The sequence below is a fragment of the Lates calcarifer genome, linkage group LG5 (assembly GCF_001640805.2).
Source record: "Lates calcarifer isolate ASB-BC8 linkage group LG5, TLL_Latcal_v3, whole genome shotgun sequence".
In the NCBI taxonomy this organism is placed as follows: Eukaryota; Metazoa; Chordata; class Actinopteri; family Centropomidae; genus Lates; species Lates calcarifer.
Window position 1 is genome coordinate 2,099,203 of NC_066837.1, and position 21,548 is coordinate 2,120,750.

Consider the following 21,548-nt stretch of genomic DNA (forward strand, 5'->3'; position numbering starts at 1 on the left):
TATCTAGACTAGATTTTATGGAGCACCTTCGTGTCTTAGATGTTTAAGATCCAGATTATTTTAATAATAATTACATTTTAAGCCCTTTTAATGTAATCCATGGACATTTTACATAAAGAAAACAAGCAAAAATAAAACAAAATCACTGCACGTTAATAAAGATTACAGCTAGAACTTTAGCTACATAATTCCTGACAGCTATCTAAACTCTCCTCCCTGTTAGGAAGGCAGAATGCCCCCAAAATATTCAAAAATAAACTGAATAAAATGAATAATAATAAACTTTCTTCTTCCTTTATTTCCCATCATTTCTCCACTGTCAGTTATTTAATGAACGTATAAAATTACCCAAAAAAACAGGGCCCTGATCATTTTATTGTGCTGTAGCAGTGCATGTTATCCAAATAAATCAGCAATGTGGTGAATTACCATAAAGTAATTCCTTTATAGACCACCTGGGGATTTTGAAAACCCCATTTTTTCCACCTGGTGACCGGGATTTATCCTCAGCTGTAAGACTTGACCTTAAAACAGAACCAGGACCAGTTTTTTCTTTGAGAAATGTCCTGTAGTGAGAGATACTGTACCAGCAAGTGTTACTTTATTGGACTGGATATTTACGTTCGCCGTGGCATCACTAAATTTAAAGCCGTCCTCTTCTTTAGGTCAGAACCACAAAGACGTTCCACATGTTGAACCAGAAATCAGATTCATTAGAAAAAAAGACAAGAGAACAGTAACACAAACTCAAAGTCAAACTCTGCCTGGACAATTTTTTACAAACTGTGAATGAAACCAAAAGGTGCTGACATTTGAATTTTCCCTCTGTGATCACCCTATGTTCATCTGTAACCAGTTTTATTCCTGTCAGCTATAACTCAGCTCTTATATGTGCACGTATTTGTAATCCAATGTGATCATCTCCTCACCTGTTAAAGGATAATTCTGATTAACAGGGACAAAAATCGTTGGGAAAAGTTCTTGTTTTTACCACTGACAGACTCAGATTGTTATTCTAAGTGTCTGACAACATTATGCATAGGATTCCTTTAGAGACAGAGCTTTTTATTAAAGAGGAAGATCATTTTTGTTTAACCAGAAAAATATATTTTTTCAATACCAGACTCCATTGACAAAAACTTGACAAGAAATTTTACCTGAGCAGAACACAGCAGCTGCTGGAATACCACTGCCTCCATCTGTTGGTTTGTTTGTGTTATTGTGTGGTACTTTCACTTATATAAAGCATCTGAATTGAACTGAAGTCACACAACAACACAAACAAACTAAAAGATGGTGGCAGCGGTATTCCAGCAGCTCCTGTGTTATGCTCGGTAAAATTCCTGCTTTTGTCAATGGAGTCTGGTATTGAAAAAATATATTTTTCTGGTTAAACAAAAAGGATCTTCCTCTTTAATAAAAAGCTCTGTCTCTGTAGGAATCCTGTCATAATGTTGTCAGACACTTAGAATAACAATCAGAGTCTGTTAATGATAAAAACAAGAACTTTAGTGGACGTACTTTGACATGGACCAAAGTTATCCTTTAACATGTGAGAATAATACAAGATAAATAACAAATCACACTCACGCTGCACATAAAAAAAAAGAAAAATCAATGTGTACTAATTCCACATCATTTGTTTTTATAATCCTTTTCCACTTTAATGAACACCAACTGTAATTTTAAACAAAAAAAAAGAACCAAAATAAAAGAAAAACAAAACAAAAAAGAAAAAAAAAAAACAACAACAAATGTTCCAGGTGGTGGGTGGGGGGGTTCTCGACAACAGGTTGGATGACATGGTGGGTATGTTTTTCAAAAACCACATCAAATTGTAAATTCTATATAGATATACTCGTTCAACAAGTCTGCATAATCTGTCACATTAGATACATTTGACGTTATGTGGAAGTCACCTATTTATCATCAGTGTTTTTTTAATATTTACTGCAAACCAGTCGACCAATTTAAGGCTTCCAAGTTCGACAGCGGAGTCAGAGTCAATCTGTCACGTCCACAAAAAGTCCGGACCGGGCCTCGCCGAACTCTCGACTGACTCTCGACCGACTCTCGACCGTATGAGGAGGCGTTTCCTGATGTTACTTGAGAATGAAAAGGCCCCGAAAAAGAAGTAGTGTTGTGATTTTTTTTCCTCCTTTTCCTCAGAATATAAGATTATCTCGACATTTAAATAAATCACTGCATCTGATGTCTTATAAAAACACGGCAATACCTTCATTTCAAGTGGAGGGGAGGGCAGGGGGCAGAGTGGGGGGGGGTAAATATGTTTGTTGATGATCAAACTATACAAACTCTGACTGAACAGAGCTCAGGTGTTTGGGGGAAGAGGGGGGGCAGGAAACAGGTAATCATGAACCTTTCCGTTTAATTCTTTTAAAGGAACATCATCCGTGAGAAAAAAAACAAAAAAAAAAACTGCTTGCATTATACAGTTTACAATGTAGTACCATGCTAGCGCTGCTCGCCTCGTCCTAATCGTTTATTAGCAATGGAGAATCAGTGCTGTTGGAAACTACAACACACACTACTGTAATTAACCCCATTCTGTCCAGGCGCCTTCTGCTGTCACCCAATCACAACGCTCGAAAGAGAAGGAGGCGGGACATGAGGGGAGGTGTGAATACTAACCGAGAGCAGAGGGGGGATAAAAAAACAAAAAACAAAAAAACAAATCATTTGTTTGTACAGAAAACAAACAGAAGTAAACGAAGCCGCAAATGCGGAAAATCACGCTTCATGCATTCAAAACGAGAGGCAGCAGGAGAAAGGAAATAAAGGGGGGAGGACGAGGGGAGGGAAAGGGAGGGAGGGGATTCACAGTTTTCTCAGCTACGACGCAGAGGTGGGATGAGGGTGGGTTAGCGGTCGTTTTCGAGGGCGGCGGTGTTTCTGCGACTTTGCTGAGCACCGGTTTCATAATGTCGACGTGTCGTCTGCTCGTGGACAGAATGGGGGTAAAACTACATTCCTGGTCTGACTAAAATGGATTTCGCTTCGTTAACGTAGAAAGAGTCTCTTTGTGTTTCCAACACTTTGTTAAATTCTTGGCTTGGTCTTCTTGATTTTCATTACAGTTCCTTTAGAGAAATGAAGCCTGCTGTAAGTACGCTCTGGTCTCCCGCTCTGGTCTGTAGTGAGGAGGGAGGCCGAGGCAGCTATGATGCTGGGAGGTCCGCGCTGGAGGGGAAGGGGGAGGGAGAAGGAGGAGTGGGGGAGGGCAGGAGAGAGGTGGGAGAGGCGGCAGAGGCTCAGACTGGGGGCGTTTTACGCTGCAGTAGATACTGGTGGATGTCGTCTGCGTCGCGCTTCAGCCAGGCGGCATTGAGGAGGATGTTCTCGCAGCACTGCTGCACCGTACGCTCGGCCGCCGGCGCCGGGTGACTCTCGAAGAAACTCTGCAGGGACAAAAGTGGTGACAGACAAGTTTATTTAGCAGCTGATCTGTCGGCTTTTGATTGATCCTCCTCAGCAGACGGACTTTAAACGAGGCGTCCTTGAATCTAAAGATTAAACCTCCATCGCTGAGGATGATCATGTGAATGAACAACTACTCAACAGGTCACTGAAGCTGCTGCATGCAGGTTCAACATCTTTCACATTAAACCTGAGCAGCAGACTGATACTTCAGATGGTGAAAAATGTGTACATGTAGTTGGTGAATCCTCAAATCGAGCTAAAAGGAAAATATCAGCCTTTTCTGTGAAGTTATTCTGCCCTCTAGTGGTGCAAAAGTATTCCTGCATTTTGTGAAAAAGGTAACTCTTGTTCCAAACATTAAGTCATTTAAATCTAATTTAATTCCAGACAGAAATGAGGGAGTCATTTATATCTGTCAACCAGAAGAATATTAAACTATAACAACCATTTCTTCTGTGTTCAAAGAAAAACTTCCAGGAATAAAAACAGAAAACCAGCGAGGAGTTCTATAAAGTGCTCTCACCTTCACTTCAGCAGCCATTTTGTCAATAGCGAATCCATCGACTGTGAGCTGCAAAGACAAGCAAACGACAGACGTGTGTGTTCTGAACAGGAAGAAAGAAACTCAGCGATATCTGTGTTTTCAAGGAAAATGTTCTCAGAGAAATGAATTAATTTAAAACCAAACACTGACAGTCCATCAGCCAGAGCCAGGTTTTACCTTGATGAGCCGTGATATGAGGAAGCCGCCCTGGTAACGGTTGTAAAGTTCCTCCCAGTTGTCCTTGACAAACTTCCAGGCAGCTTTCCGGCCTTGTTTACTGCTCCCTGCCACGCCCCCGATTACTGACACCGTGTCCTGGGGACGAACCTCTTCCTGTCAGGGGAGAAGAAGAAGAAGAAGAAGAAGAAGAAGAAGAAGATGTTAGCTGTGGAGGTGTTTGACAGGAGGATTCAACACAGTCAGATGTTCCACACTTAATATGTTTTCATTTTAAAACAAAATCAATCTCCGTCCTGACGAGCGTTTCAGAGATAATCTCCGTCTACGTGAACACCTGAAAACACACATCACATGACTACTCTGGCATTGGTTGCTTAGTTGGAGAAAATATGACAAACAAGGAGCGACGGTGAAAAATGAGACCAGAGATTTCTGGACGAGGTGAAGCTGTTACTGAGAGTAAAACATGAGTATCAGATGAAGCAGGGAAGGATACGTGCTGACTGATACGACCCAATCAGGAAGCAAACGTGGGCGTCTAAAAATCTTTGCTTCTTCCCGTCCAGACTAAAACACAACTCCGGAGATTTCAAACTAAAACACAGCCAGCAGCGCTTCCAAAAGAATCCGTTTTAAACAGTTAATCATTTAACTTTAACTCCCAGTTTCTATTAAAAGCAACCTGAATTTTACAGTTAAAACAGTTTTAAATGACACAGTAAAATCAGCACAAATTAGCATCTCAAATTAGAGATGTTCACTTAACGAGCCACATTTTTTCTCAAACTACAAGCACTGAGAAATAATCAGACTGAAAAATGACAGAAAACAGAAACCACTGGGTCTCGTTCTCCCTCATTAAAAATATAACTTAACAATAAACGACATTTGTTTCATTTCCTCTGAAAGACAAAACCCAAACTTGCGACATGCAGCAGAAACGAGGTCACGCGTACCGAGAGGGCAAAGTTGAGGACTTTCTGAATGAGGTCGGGCGCTGAGATGGCGCCCAGCACTCGCTCGATGCGATTCTTCTCCTCCTGCATGTCGGCTTGTTTGTGGAGCTGAAGAATCGAGTGACAGAGAGAGAGAGAAAAGGTTAGAAGAGAAGCGACTGCACAGAAATCTGACAGAATGGTGGATTTGTTTGTGTGAAGATCTTGAGGTCACAGTGTAAAATGTTTTACCTTGAGCATCGTGTCCAATGTGGCACTGTCTCCATGCTTCAGCACTGTTAAATACACCTGAGAAAAACACAAACATGGAGTCAAACATGATCCTGCTGCAAAATTCAACCAGACCTGCTGGATGTCTCATCATACATGAACAGTTTTAGTTCAACTCCACCTAAAACACCATCAGCAAACTGTAACACAATCAGCTGATCCACAGTCATGTGACCTGAACGTGTCTTGTGTTACAGTCAGATGAAATCTCAGCAGCATCAGCAGAATCGTCTTGGAAACTCAGGCTACAGATGTTTCCCTGATAAGATGACCAAAAAAGCTCAGCTAGAGAGGACGGCCTTTACGACGCGGAAATATTCACTTTATTCTGAATGTGTGAGTGAAAAAAGAAATGTGAAGAAGCAGCTACGAGCTAAGCTAACAGCTGCAGAACACTGTCAGGGAGGTTCACTGAGGAGGAGAGCGATGGCGAATCAAAACAGCAACGACTCCTTTAGTTCGGCCAAAGCTGTCACGCAAAAGTACTCTTACTTTTCTCAGCAGGTAACTAATGCAGCAAGTTACTTTTATATATCAGTAAATTTAAAGTGAGAGCAATTAAAACACATGTAAGAGTCCATTTTACAGGAGGACAAACACATGTACTAAGACACTGTTTGGATTTAGGAAGTCAGATGAATCTGCAGGTAGTGTAAGGCTGCAGTGGTTTTCACAGGTGGGGAGTACGAGCCTGAAGGAAACATACCGGGCTCCTGAGGTCTGCAGGCAGGACCTGCTTTCCCTCCACGTGGTCCTTGAATCTCCGTCTGGCCTCCTCCAGTGTGGGTTTGTGTCCCGCCTTCCCGAGCTTCCCCAGAACCAGACCTCTCAACAGGGCGTCCAGGTGACCTGCAGGACACGAACATCACACTGTTTTACTTCTCTTCCTGATGGACAGTTCAGGTCAGACAGGAGTCAGACATGATGTCCTCCTCACCTTCTCCTGGTTTGCTGTCCCAGCCGAGCTCGAGGCCGATGGGAGTGAAGAGGTCCCGGATGAACTCCTGGATCTCCTCGTGGAAGTCGGTGTGGGACAGCAGCGAGGACAGCACTCCCAGGTTGCAGCTGAGGTCGCTCCACACCGTGTAGTTCGGCTCGTTGACGAACGCCTCCATCAGCCTCAGAACCTCGACCGTGCTGATCATCCCCGCACGAGACTAAAGACACACAAACAAAAATGTCTGACTCTCCCTCTACGTTCAAACTGCATCTCGTGGCGCTGAGGCTCTGCTCACACCTGGCACGAGTGTACAGCTATAAACACGTCAGTTCACACTGTTAGGAAGCATCTCACTTCTCCTGCTCTATATGCAAATAAAGACGTAGATCGTTTCTCTGGTCTGCTGGAAATTAAAAGAAGAAGGAGAAACCAAATTGAACAGAAAACTGAGCTGTCTTTGAGGCGTCGTAGAAAGAGTCACTTTACTCTCTCAGCTCGGTGCCTTTTGGATTCGTACGAGGTATATTTGGTCAATTAGTTTGTACTAAATAGTCTCATATTATATATAAGTCTGATGTGATTGATAACTTTTTGTACAGTCTCTAAAAGCTCTCAGATGTGTTTCTGACGCACGCTGTAGCTTTGGTTTGTTGATTTGTTCCCTCAGATCTTTGTAGTTTTACTTCCTGTTAGCTCAACTTTAAAGGTTTTATTTAAGAGAATAATTCCACAAAACACACTTTCTTTAATCACATATTTTCTGCCACAGGCATTTCCAGCAGAAAAAAATAAATCCTGATGATGGATGAAGGAAATTCCTTCAAATGTCCGTCCCTAATGTAAACTGCAGGTTTAAATGATCAGGGTGGAGGAAACACTGCTCTCTGCTTGAACTCCGTATGAACATCTTCCACATTCACTTCCTGTGAAATGACTGTAGAGGTCTGACACATCGGGTTCGTACTGTAAGTCTTCACCACGAGGTTACAAAATGTTCTTGTGGTGGATGAAAGGAAAAGTGAAGCAACATCTACTTCTCGTCGTCTGATAACTCAGTAATATCTCTTCCTCTAATTCTGAAAAGACCTTTGCTCTGATCCTCCAATAAAACATCCACATGAGGACAGACATTACAACAGAAGCTACAACAGAAGCGTCTTTTTGTCAGCCTTTGATAATGTTTCGACTGCATACGAAGTAAGAAGCTGTGACATGAAATCTAAAACCTCTTCTTCTCCATATTGAGTCACAACAGCAGCTGAAGAAACCAGAGGATGAATAAAGCGTCTTACAACAAACTTCTTACAACATGATGAGGTCGGGTCGCCGGCTTCTCAACAACATTTCTCACAGAGACAAGTCGTATCTCGTGTCACAGAGCAAATACCAGCAGAAACAAACCGTCTCCGAAGATGAATTAAGATTAATTAAACTGATTTTCCTTTCCTCTCAGTCGAATGTTTTCTGTCCTTGACCTGCGACAGTTTTTATTTCCAGTGTTTCCTGTGAGCTCAGAACTTATTTACACGTCGTCTGACAAACAAAAATAAAACAGAACCTTGGGGATAGTTTTGTTCTGGACATTTCTGAGAAGCATCACGTTGAGACGCTGAGAAAACAATCTCACCATTACGTCCATTTAGCAGCTGTTTTTGTTCACATCACATGATCTTCATCAACGAGGTCAAGTCTTTCCAGATACCAGTGGAAGTGTAGACATTTGATTTTCCATTTTTCCAGGACACTAAGTTCCTCTCACTCGAGTTCTTGTTCACATACGATTCTCTGACGGACTGCTGATGAAGAACGTGTGATATGATTGAAAGCTCCAGAACAGCTACAAACCTTTGGACCTTTGCAGTGAGATCGAGAACTCTGAACCTCAGATTTCTGGTTCTGGTCCAGGTGCAAAATCCCAGATACCTGGTAGGTGGCGTTTAAAATAATGACCCTGGGAACGTTTTCCTGTCAACACTTTCATAAACTTAAAGTGGCAACAGACACTTTCTTATGGAGACAAACAGATGATTCGTTGCCTGTTTGATAATGTAAACAAATAGGAAGTGTCCTGGCTGTGACCTTTCTAAAATGAGCCGTTCTCAAACTTATATTCGCATATTCGCCAACATTAATACCACTTGGAAACACTAGAGGGGGAAAGTTGTCACTTTAATTTGCACTTGTTTGACCGTCCTCCTTTCTGCACGATTACAAAATTGGCCATCATACCTCACGTTTTCTTTCCAGTCCTCCTGCTCTTTTCTATTCTGCACCATGTTTTTGTTTACACTGGAAGGGAGTGGACTTCTGATTATATTCTGCCATGAAGGAAATGACTGTTTTTGTTTCTGTGTGTTTCAGGCTCACCAGGGAGAAGAGGTCGTTCTGCAGGCCGAGCCGGTCGACGGGCTGCAGGCTGAGGTCTCTGATGCCCGGCAGCAGACTCTCCAGCATGGACGAGCTGTACTGGAATGCGATAGAAGCCCACAGTGCCGGGGTTGATCTGTAAACAGCAGGGACACAACTGGGTCAGACTGTGGGCAAAATGGAGTTTCACCATTTTTTCCCCTCTCAGGCTGAGTGCTCTTATCTACAATGGCTTGAAATAAGTGACACAGCATCATACTAATGCTAATGCTCGGGGGTTTAACCAACAATAAGCTTGTGTGGTGGGTGAATTTTCCCCTGACTTTTAACTGAACAAACATCAGGAGACAGGGAGCCTCCGTCTCTTAAATTTAGATTTTTTTTGCAAATGTTTGGCTCTAAATTATAGCTGAGAGCCTCGAACAAGCCGAGGGTTGGAGCAGTGGAGATTCAAGGCCTTATTATTTATAGATCGGTATCAGCTCGATCCATTTTCAATCCTTTGTTTACACCGTCATGGAATCACAAATCATCAACAGCTCTGCTAATTTACAAGTTACACCCACGAGAGATCGAACGAGTCCGTTCCTGTATTTGTCCCATTTGTCAAAGCTTTAATTCCCACTCTCAAAGAACAAGAATAAAGGATTAAATAAAATAAATGACGAACTGCCCCCTTTATTAGTAAACTGGGTGTGAGACGGTCTGGGGAAACCAGATGACCACGTCCTTCCTCCCCGACTGAAAACAAGGAACTCTGTTTGAACTCTGATGTTTCACTTTTAATGAAAACAGGAATGAGGCGTCTTCTCTAATGACTCAGATTGATTGATTCAGCTCAGTCCACAGTCTGTCACTCTCTCAGACACATTCAGGACGCTGGAAACCTGGAGACAGACTGCATCCTGGTAATAATAAACACTCCTGTTCCACTCAGAACCAGGTTAAAATTTGACTGAAATATAGGAACTGTTTGTGTTTAAACTTTTACATGCTCGCATGACGGGTAGAGCCAAGAAATAAATGACAACACGAGTAATCCACGTAGGAAAAACAACTGGAAGGAAAAACTCTGTGGAAATATCGACAAATTTAACCTTAATTTTCACAAATTAAACAAAGAATTTCAGCATTTCTTCTATTGCAGACAATATTAACTCATTAATGACGAACAAATACGTTTATTATGTAAAGGAAAAGCCCCACAGATTTTTTCTGTTAGATGTGAAAACAGAAAATTAGCTGTGGACACAAAAAATTCTTTAAAAAATGAGACGAGTTTAACATTTATTTAACATGTTAAATATCAAATCCAGTGGTATCAAGTATTGGTGCTCCTTGTATAGTTTTCATTTCTGTATCATTTTCATATATTTTCAGTCATTTTATTCATGTTGAAAATCCTCACGATCCCCACTGAACCTGATCCTGTCTTTATTATACAGAGCGCTTCAGATTCCATATCTGTACGACTTCTTTCCTGTGGTCTAATTACAATTCTCTCTGAGGAACAGAGACTCACAATTTAACAGGATAACATTCCCTGTGCAGATGACTGTTATTACTTTTCACTTTTGTTTTTTGTTTGCCATCAATTTCCTTTTATTGTCACAAACGGGAGGGTTGATTAAGTCTGGATCCTCCTCTAATGTCCATTTATGTTGAACATTATTTGTTTCTTCTAATGAAATAACTGTGTACATTATTGTAAACTTTACAAAAAAAGAAAATCCTACAGGAGGACTGTATATAAAGTCTGTAGGTTCTGCACAATGTTGATCCTGGACCAAAAGAAAGCAACTGACTCTCATTTCCCTTTTTAAATCTAAATCATAAGAAAAATGTAGAGATCTGAAATTCTTAACACACACACAAAAAAAACAATGTTAAGAAAAACTTTCTTCTCACTTTGACCGATTTGAAATTTCAGTTGATCTGTGTTTGGCTCAGTGAGTGCTTCAGGTGCTGTAAAGGAAATTATAAAATTCCACTGTGGACTTTGACCTTATTAAACAGACTGGGACGATCCACATTAAATACAGTTTCGCCACAGCGATCACTATACACCAGGTATCAAACCTTTCCTTGAGTTCAGACACTTGAAACAGGTTTGATCTGTGCGTCCTGAAATGTGAGCTGCTGTTAGTGTGGCCTCACCTTGATCCACTGGTCTGGGCCGACGCCGCTCAGAGTGATGGTCGTCTCGGGTCTGTCCAGCAGAACCTTGAGCATGGTGCATTTGGGGTCCTCGCTGGTACAAATACTAATGGGGACCATCCAGCTGGGGCAATCCTCACCTGTCCGACAGACGGGCAACGGTCGTGATTCTTATCTTTTTAAATAAACACAAAGCTAAAGCTACGCTGCTAATGTGAGAAACACTCACCGTTGTGGGGTCCACTGGCACAGAACTTCTTCTGAGATAACTTGAGGATGCGGTCGTCACCTTGCTGCAAATAAAAATCGGATGAATATTCGTTATTTCTGCTGGTGAATTTACCTGGTTTACCCCTTTGTCTGTGAAGCTCACCTGCTCCTGGTCCACTACAATAATCGGGAAGCCCATCTGCTTGGTCCACGAGCCCATCACTGCAGCGATGGGTTTCCCACTGGCCTGTTCCAGACAGTCCCATAGGTCCTCTGTGGAAGACAGCCGCGAGTCAGGAGAGGAAGAAACCAGGAAATCAACTCACACAGGTGGAAACTCTCCTCGGTGTTCTTACCTGTTGATGCATTTTTATGTTGGAACTTCAAGAGATAGGCGTTCATTCCTTTCCTAAAGTCCTCGTCTCCTATGTAGTTGTGCAACATGCGGATCACAGACGCTCCTTTGCTGTAGGAGATGGCGTCAAAGATTTCATCTACCTCTGATGGATGGCCGACGTTCACCTGGAGCACGTCACGGAAAGGAAGAAATCAGGTTTTCAAGCAGCTTTCGAGGTGTTAATATGCCTTATTATCCATAAATAAATCATAAAAAGCATCGTCACAGTCAAGTAAAAAGATTTCCCTCCCAATGAACGACGTTTTAAGGTGAGTCCCCTGCAGCTCACCTCTATGGGATGGCTGCTGTCCAGTGCATCCAGGTCCAGAGCTCTGGTGTAGTCGGCTGAGACAAACTGAGTCCAGATGTCGTACTCCGGGAAGCAGTGGTCCACGCACAGATACTCGATCCAGGATGCAAATCCCTCGTTAAGCCACAGATGGGTCCACCATTCCTGAACACACACATTTCACACACAGCGAGATAAGATACCGGACATTTCATCTGTCACATCCACAAAAAAGGGAGAATGAGTTCCCAACAGCTTTTAACTTTTGTTCCTTCTCAAAGCAGAAGAGTTAATTCCACTTTTCTCTGGACATTTGTTTACCTCATTGTCTTTTTGGAGATATTAAATGGTGCACTTCACCACACTTCATCTCAGATGTCAAGTATTGTGTGCACAGTATTTTGTTGGTGTGAAGAAAAAGGTGGAACTACGTGTGACGTAATTCTGAAACCACGTCACATGGATCCAAGGACACGGTTCACAAATCAGAGAGCACAGCTTATAAACCAAAAACCAAAGCCTAAACATTTACACTTGGATCTTTTTGTTCCCCCCAGTGCCTCTGTACCTCTGTACATCTGATATGTTTCTGTTACAAGTAATTTTCAAAGCCAGAAAGGCAGATTTTGGATGAGGGATGCACTAATAAATATTAACACTTAATAGAATTAGTATTAAGTTCTTACTTTCCTACACCCAGAGCTGCAGACTGCCTGATTTCTCCATTTTAAAACATCTTTCTTTTCCTTGTTAAGCTACAGGTAGCTTATGGCCGGTTCAGGTTTAGATAAGACGCCACGGTCAAAAGCAGACATTCAACATAAAGTACTCGGAGAGTTATGGCTCGTTACCATGGTGACCAGGTTTCCAAACCACTGGTGGGCGAGCTCGTGTCCGACCACCAGCGCCACCCACTGCCTGGAGGACGAGCAGGAGTTCTTCGGGTCGATTAGCAGTGCTGTCTCCCTGGAAAACAACAGACAAAAAAATAAGACGGCTGAACGTCTGACACTCTCTGCGATTCCCTCAAACCTGTCGACCGTTCAGAGGTCACATCTGCTGCTGCTGTGGCTGTTTATTAAGAAAACCTGCAGGCAGGTGGCGGAAGATGGCGCCTGCTGGTGTATGCTAATCACACGCCAGCTGATTACCTGACAGGTGGCAGCACGTCTAGCTAACCACAAGGCAATTAAAAAGCCATCAGTTGCTGTACAAAGACACAACTGCAGCAAGTTTTTCAGACAGGAAGGAAAGAAAGTGGGTGTTTTTATGATTCTGTACTCATGTGGTTTAAATCATAGTCGGAAAGTTAAGTTTACCTGTAGGTAACAAGGCCCCAGTTTTCCATGGCACCTGGATGAGAGAAAGTAAAGTATGTTTTACTTTTAATGTGAACATTTTCAGTGGAAATGTGCCAAAAAAACTGAGTGTAAAATTACTCACCAGCAGCAAAATCAGCAATAGCTATGAGATCAATTTTAGGCAATGGATAAGGAACACTGAAGTAGTCTTTGTAGAAAGGTAAGGTCTTGGTCGCAACCTGCAGAAAGAGAAAAACAAGTCATGACAAAGTTGATACAGCGAGACTGATGGAGACACAGGGGATGAAGAAGATAAAAGACTAAACAGTGGCTTCCTGTCTGGAAAATGAAAACATTTCGACTTCATGCTTACCTCCAGTGCAAATTTCCCTTGTTCTGCCTTCCCCACGGGCGTGTAGACGCGTACCGTTACACCGTCTGATGATTGGCTCTCCACATAGTCATATTCACCGATGACAAAAGCTACAAGGTATGTGGACATGATGGGCGTGGTGGCAAACTTCACCTCCACAAGGTTTTCATCGTCTGGATATGGCTTTCGATCAATGACATTCTGCAGAGAGAGGAGAGAGATGAACTCTAGCTGTGCTTCTGACGTATAAATTAACAAACAAACCAGTTGAAATATTCATGACTCAAACAAACTGGTGATCGTGCATCGTCATATTGTTAAAATTGATTCTTCCTGTTTGCTTTTGAATGAATGGAAACTTTGGCCCAGTGGTGGCATCAGCAGGTCTCCACAATCATTGGGAATCAAAAATAAACATTTTTCTTGGACTAAAACCAACAACAAGTTGGTCCCAGCACTGTCCAACTATCCTACCCCATCTATAGCTCTCAGCTCTGAGCCCAATGGTTCCTACTGACGACATAAATCTTGGAAAACACCTCACATATAGGGTTTTTTTTTTTTTTTTAAAGGGCTGGGTGACACGGCCAAAAATGTCAATATCAGGCTTTAGATAAACACAAAAACGCTTGTTAGTAGGACAAATTAATTGTTGGTATTGATCATTTTATTGGATTTATTCTACAGTACTGTGGATACCGAGGCTGCTGTGTACATTACGTGACGTTACAAAAAGATGACGACAAAAAGCCAGCAGGCAAACGTGTCCAAAAACTTTATGTGCCACAAATTCACACACAAGCTGATCTGTAAACAGAATTCAGGGTGAACAGGTTTCAATTGTTAAATTTGTATTAACATGTCGTCAAAATGTTAATGTCCTGAAATATTGACGTTATTATTCTCCACAGGCACCGTTCACAGAGTTTATCATGGCTGCAAAGCTGACTTTTAAAATGAATAAACACTATTGATCGGTAATTAATCTGTTAGTCGGGTAGCTAGGTATCACATTTGGTGTCAAGAATGGTATCAGTGACACAACTACCAGATTTCTTGTGTCACAATATCACCAAGCTGTTTGACAATCTGTTGTTGAGATATCTCTTGCCTTCTCTCACTATCAGACTCCATTGACAAAAACAGTGATTTTACTGGAGCTGCTGGAATACCACCGCCTCCATCTGTTAGTGTGTGTGTGTGTGTGTGTGTGTTATTGTAGTTACGTAAATGATTTTAATACTTCCTCCACCGCTGAAAGTCACACAGTAACACAAACACACTAACAGATGGAGGCAGTGGTATTCCAGCAGCTCCTGTCTTCTGCTCAGTAAAATTCCTGTTTTTGTCAATGGAGTCTGGTACTGATCTATAGAGATGTTTCTTTCTTGCTACACTGGCTACAACACTTCCTGGGGTTTACTTTACAGTGTAAAAAAAAAAAAAAACCCTTGTGTTTCCACAACCTGAGAGCAGCAGCTGTACACACTCAAGCTAACGCTGTATTGTCTCGCACTGGACTTTAAAGGTCACACTACACTTGCTGGGAAAATAAATTTCAGCAGGTATGTGCACACAAAAGGCCAAGAGCTGGACCAGCTTAGTTCTGCTGCATGATGGTCTGCAATACAATTATTATATATCTATAATTTAATATCATTATCTGGGTTATTTGGCTATAATATACTTTGCTAATTTGTCTTTCATAATCAAATTGTTGTTGTGTAAAAGAATCTATTTGGTTTTAACAACTGACACAACAGGAGTGGGCATAAACACACACATTATTAAACACTGACAGGCTTCATTCATGTCATTCATATTAAGTCAGTCATCAGGAACACCCAGATTTAGCTTCATCACCACCGCCCAGATGAACCATGTTAGCCTGAAGGGGTGTTGTTAGAAATAATCTAAGCCAGATGATGTCCTCTGATGCTTTTCAGCCTCTCAGAGGGAGCAGTGAACGTCTGACACGTACCATATTTGACAAGGCTACTCGGTCCTTGGGAACTATCAGGGTGATGTCAAAGGTGGCTTTGATAGCTGGCTCGTCCCAACAGGGGAAAGCTCTGCGAGCGTCCGTGGCCTGGAGGGAGAGGACACAAAGTGAGACCCAGTGTGTTAAACCCAGATGAGTCCAGACTGTGTTTAGATCCAGTTCAGGTGGTGGGATGGACTGCAGTTAAACCACACAATTAAAATGCATCTTAAACGTCTCTCCTCCTGTTGTCATAATATTTCACTTCTCCAGTCAGGTTTTTTTCCACCTGAAAAACTATGTTTATTTGATTTTTGTTCATTTTAGATAAACAGAACATAAAAAACACTCCTTCCTATTCTTGGTAAAAAGGATAACTCTGATATTTGGGTCTTATTTTATCATGTTTTTGGGTGTAAATGACTGAACGGGACCTTTAGTTCTTGTTTTCACCACTGACAGGCTCAGATTGTTGTTATAAATGTCTGAAGACATGATGGATAGGATTCCTACACAAGAAACATCACTATATATCAATGCCAGACTCCATTGACAAAAACAGCAATTTAACTCCTGAGCAGAACACAGGAGCTGCTGGAATACCACTGCCTCCATCTGTTAGTTTGTTTGTGTTACTGTGTGACACTTTTATTTATGTGAAGTATCTGATTACTTCTTCCACCACTGAAAGTCAAACAATAACACAAACAAACAAACAGATGGAGGCAGTGGTATTCCAGCAGCTCCTGTTTTCTGCTCGGTAAAATCGCTGTTTTTGTCAATGGAGTCTGGTGTTTCTGGTTAAACTAAAAATAAATAAAAAAATATTACACATAAAAAAAAAATCAGATGTACAATGAAGTCACCATGTTACTGTTAGCACCGGTCCTTTTCTGAACACAGGCATCTACACAGTCAAGGCGTCTTATCTTATCTTATAAATTAGTTTACATCTCCTCACAACGCACTGGAAAATCTTTAGCGTATATATTGTATGTAATAAACATATTTTAGCTTCAGCAGGAACAACACTCCCTGGGCAGAGCTGACTGCATCTGTGAGAAACCATGACTGCTAAAAACAAAAACACAAAAACACACTTTTGCACTTGGATACAGCCACAAAGGGCAGTGGAAGGAGGGAGTTTGCATATTGGTCATTGTTTTCTGTGCCAGGTAACGCCCTGTGAGTGTTTCAAAGCTGATGCACTGAAGGCTTCACATTTAGCTGCGGCACTTGTAGCATTTCCAGTTTCTCCTCATGTTAGTTTTACATTCTCCGAGTGTGTTCCAGGTGTGTGTTTAAACACACTACACGAGCAACAGACACAGTGTGAGGTGGGGACGTTTCTCTGACTGAGATTACTCTGTGACAAAAGTAATCCCATTATTCATTACTTTACTGCAAGGTACTTTTTTTAATTAGCTGTTCCCTCGTCCCAGAGTCAGTGTGTTTCTGGTTAAATGTCTGAAATAAGGTCTGTGGTTTTAACACAAGCTCAAGACATTTTCAGGTTTTATTCTCCGACATAAAATGGGTCAGTAAATCCCCCACTCCTGATGTTTGAAGCTTTTACGTGTCTTAAAAAAGGCGGTTGCTAACGAGTGTCTAAATGAGACTACAGAGGTTGTCGGGGACGTTAACATGAAAACCCATCTACTCACCAGTCCACCTTTACAGCCTACAAAAATACATCATCCCTGCAGCTGTCTACTGATCAGAGTTTGTCTGTCCACAACCTACAACACCTTTCCAGTCTTAGAGGGGATCCTCCTTCCTTTCATCAATAGGTAGATGGGCTGGTAGTCTGAATGTGTTTAGAAGTCTATTAACACATTGTCCACTTGTCACTACATCACCATAAATGTATTTTACAGCCTCTCTGCAGTGTTCAATAAATTGAATTAAAGATTTCTTAAAGACCAGACGAGGCAAAGATTGACTAGACTTATTGATCTTTATCAGTACTTCCTATTGTAGAGGAGAATAATCTCTTGTAATATAATTAGCCAGCTGGATGCAGATAAGCAGCAGACAAACTGAAAGATGGGTTTTTAACAATTTAACACTTCAATTCACTCTAAGTGGTTGAGCTTCATCGCCACTGTAGCTAACAGCAGAGACTGTTTTCACCCATCTTACCTGTCGATTAGAGATGTGTGACATGTTGCAACAGCTGTAGCCACAACACAAAAAATGTTATGACTAATGTTCAAGACATTCGTGAGTTAAACTGGTGATTTTTCAATACTTTCTGAGGCCTTTTTTGAGAGATTTCAAAACCTGCAGACGCTCTGTTTCAGTGGCTGCAGACCAGCAGGGAAAGTGCAACAGTGGAGGATAAACAGAGAGAAAGAGAGGGAGGTCGTGCCTTAAAACAAAACTTCCATGATTGGTCAACATGTGACTAACAGCAGACCCTCTGTCATGGCTCTAAAAAGATCTGTGCATGTACTCAGCAGATTTAAACCCCCGTCAGGGTCCAGACTGGACTGACCCGCTTTTACTTTCCCAGAAACACGTGTAAACACAGAGCAGCATTTTCAAAACATACGTAAAAATAGATCAAAATATGACGTTGCCTCATCTCTGGGACGATTCAGGATCCAAACAAGAGTCACATGATCATCCCACCCTGTGTTGCAACACAGGCAAGTAATGGGTTAAGCAATACAGCATAGGAAAATACCCGCCCCACCTCCCTGAGGCCATCAACTCACCTCAAACTGTGTGACAGCAGCGTAGCGGATGTCTCCAGCAGGGGTTGTATATTTACTCCTATAGAATCCCTTCATTTTGTCGTTCAGCTCCCCAACAAAGTCGATCTTCAACGTGCCAGAGCCTGGGTGGGTGCACAGAGACAGAAGGAGGATATCTGTTATTCTTCAACTGCACTGACGACAGGCTGCTGTCGGCAGCAAGCGAGGTCCCGTCTTACCTTTCTGTAGAGCACTAGGAAATGACAGAGTGACTTTTTCATCCTCATTTTGATAGTTGAATCCTGTAGCGTTGATTTCTAAAAAAAAGGAAACAAATATAGAGGAAGTAAAAGACTGAGGGTGAGAGCATGCACTGTTTGAGTTGGACAATTACATTTAAAAACAGAAAAGAGGGGAAAATGCTGACAATGTTCGACCCTCACCTTCTCCTCCTTGTGGTGCAAAGGAAGCCGTGATGATGTCAATGTCAGCGCAGTTCATCACAATCTGATTTGTAGCTTGTGTAACCTGTAAATATTGACATAAAACAGGATAACTTATACTCTTAACTTGTTTCTGCTGGGCCACAATTTCAAATCCAAATCTGTCTGGGGAAGATAATGTGTCAGGAAAGTGTGGTGCCTCTATGAGACCATCACCAGGACCTGACAATGAGCGTGTAAAGAAGCACTAGCTAAAACATACCGGTTGATATCCGATGAAAAACAGTGAAAAAAAGAGAGGAAGTGGTGACAACAAAGACAGAAAGACTAACTAGGGACTTCTTATGTGAAAACAGTGGATGTAGCTGCCCGACTTCTTGAGGTGAAAATTCAGCAGCACACTCAGATGCCATGCAGTTTTCAGAGAGGGCAGCTATAGTGACATTCACGGTTTGTGGCACTGCTGGTTGAGACACTTGGAGGCAGCAGTTATGAAACATGCTGGGCAAATGGCAAAGTGCCACGTTGCTTGAGAGTTTCCTCTGGTCTGTTGTATCTTACCCTGGATTTCTACAAACCACAGGTAAACAGGGTTATTACTGAAAGCAAACTGTGGTGGAGATAGAGTTTTCACTTATTAGCAAGCACAGCAATAAAAAACTTCCAGGAAGAGTCAACTTAAAGAGTTGCTGAAATTGGGGATTTGCAATTACCGCCGGCAAACATTTAAATGATTAACACAAGGACAGAGTGTTTGAATATATTCAAAACTCGTTTAAATGATTTATGAATACAGTCTGAGTGTGTTTGAATACATCTTCCTTTAATAGTTTTTTTGTCTGCATAATAATGTATGATCTCCCACATAACATTTCTTGTGCTTGGTGTCGTTTCAAATGTTTGATTAATGGTGCCAATAAGACACAAGGAGTTTCAGAACAGATACAACAAATATTACTTTCTTGATACATTTGTTTGTTGTGTATAAGCACATTTGTCTTGAAAAAATTGATTTAGTCATTAAGCCAAACTTCTCAGAAGCATTCAGCAGTTAAGTGCTGAAATAATGAATCGATCGACAGAAAGATAATAGTCGACAGTTTTGATGAGCATCCATTTTAAGGAAAACTGCCAAACGTGTGTTGAATTAAAGCCTTTCTCAGTTTTATATCATTGTAAACTGAATATCTTTGGGTTTAGAATGGCTAGTTTTCATTCATTTTACAGCAGTCTGCTTAATTTAACTCATGTTATCGCACCATTATTAATTTATTACTAAACTTTTATCTGTTGTTGATAGTGAAGCAGTTTACACCCAATTAGCAAGAGAAGTCATATAAACAAGGCAAATTTAGACCAGATATTACAACATGCTCTCTCTTCACTGCTCTGATCGTGTGCGATGTGCGAGTGTTTACAGCCAGGCTCAGGTGTGAGGACACTCACAGACAGGTGTCCACACTGACTGTGCATTAACTCACTAACTGTACTATCTATTTATGACGTAAACGCAAAGCTGTTTTAATTTGATAATTTTATGGCAGCTACTATCCACACCCACATAACTGACGAGTAATAAGGAAACCAACTGATCCAGTAACCTATTAAGTCAGCTGTTTGCATTCTTCAAATTTGGCCCCAAAAGACTGTATGAAGAGCAGTTTAACTTTAACTAAAGTGGAGCTGAAACATGTAAATCCACCCACTGCTTGTCTTTTTCTTTTTTAAGTTGGCACAGTTGTGACATGTTTAAACACAGTACGTCTAGCTAATACTAATGCAGTCAAACACATGTATGACAGCTTGGAGGCTGCAGTTAGTGGTGCTGTTTTAAACTGACAGGTGTGTTATAATTCAACACAAACTACAGCCTCCAAAATGATTAAATCAACAACTCTTTACATGTAATTTCAATACAGACTGACTTTATAACCTTATAATACTGCAGGGTTGCTGTATTAGACTGCATTAGTTTTAGCTAGGTGTACCTAATAAACTGACAGCTGAGTGTATAAGGTAAACCTGAGCAGAAGTGAATGACTGAGTGAGGCAGGGGGTGGGAGGGGGCGACATGATGTTGCCATGATTTAGCAAACATTACTGAGCGCTTGCTAACTGCTGGTTGCTCATGTTTAACAACTGCAATGATCAACATTCACGTTAATTAATAGCGCCTCGCAGTAATGCATTAGTGTTTTGAGGGGTTAAGTTGCTCTTGCAGCACATTAAGCGCACTGCCAGCCGCTGCTAGCACGCTAACGTCCATGGTATGAGACAGCTGGCTAAGCTAACATGAGCAGGCAAGTCTGTGGGGCTGTCTACGGGACTGTTTTGCTAGCTAGCTTCACTTAGCCTAGGGCTAGACACTCACACACCCAGCCGTTATTTGTTAGCCATTCACGGCTCTCCTTCGGCCGGCGTGTGCCCCTCAGAGAGACGGTTAGCCAGTTAGCAACCGTCAGCTAACGTTAACACTAGCTGCCTCCGTCAGCGAGGTTTCGTCGAACACAGCAAATTAGCCAGCTACTGGAAACGTTAGCTGGACGGATTACATAACAAGATCCCCGGCCATGCACACACAAGCCCATCCATAACATACCTCCACCAGCGCCTCCAGCTTGCCCTCGAAAGTGAAGTCGATCAGGTCGGGCTTCAGGGATAAGCCGTAGTTGACGGGGTAAACGTCAGTTGGTAACCGTACGAAGGGCCTCCTTTCGGGCATGGTTCCTGTATTTTTAGCCGGCTGCGCTAACGAAGACGGTGCTGCGTGTGTGAGAATAGTTATCGCTCTGGGTTTTATTCGTGCACAGCTGACCGGACCGGGCCTCGACAGTGGGGATGGACAGCAGGCAGTGTCTCCGTGTGCTGAAACCGTTTTCGGCGACTCCTCTCTCCCCGCACAGCCCAAACAACTCCGCTTAACCTGCGTCCGCACGCGCACACACGCACACACACACTAAGCGTCATCACGTTCCTGCGTACGTGCCGAACGTGCGCGTA

General features: G+C 42.0%; 1 protein-coding gene across 1 annotated transcript; it reads right to left on the bottom strand.

Moving 5' to 3' along the window:
* Positions 1 to 272: 272 nt before the first annotated feature.
* npepps (aminopeptidase puromycin sensitive) lies at positions 273 to 21,493 on the bottom strand. The gene is given in 23 exon segments (XM_018677422.2): positions 273 to 3,419; positions 3,965 to 4,012; positions 4,163 to 4,318; positions 5,122 to 5,229; positions 5,353 to 5,409; positions 6,098 to 6,240; positions 6,329 to 6,548; positions 8,699 to 8,800; positions 8,802 to 8,834; positions 10,856 to 10,995; positions 11,085 to 11,148; positions 11,229 to 11,338; positions 11,422 to 11,587; positions 11,752 to 11,916; positions 12,603 to 12,717; positions 13,071 to 13,104; positions 13,195 to 13,291; positions 13,426 to 13,626; positions 15,407 to 15,514; positions 18,127 to 18,248; positions 18,345 to 18,422; positions 18,549 to 18,633; positions 21,148 to 21,493. Coding segments are annotated over 23 exon segments (2,622 nt in total). The 5' UTR covers positions 21,271 to 21,493; the 3' UTR covers positions 273 to 3,272.
* Positions 21,494 to 21,548: the final 55 nt, after the last annotated feature.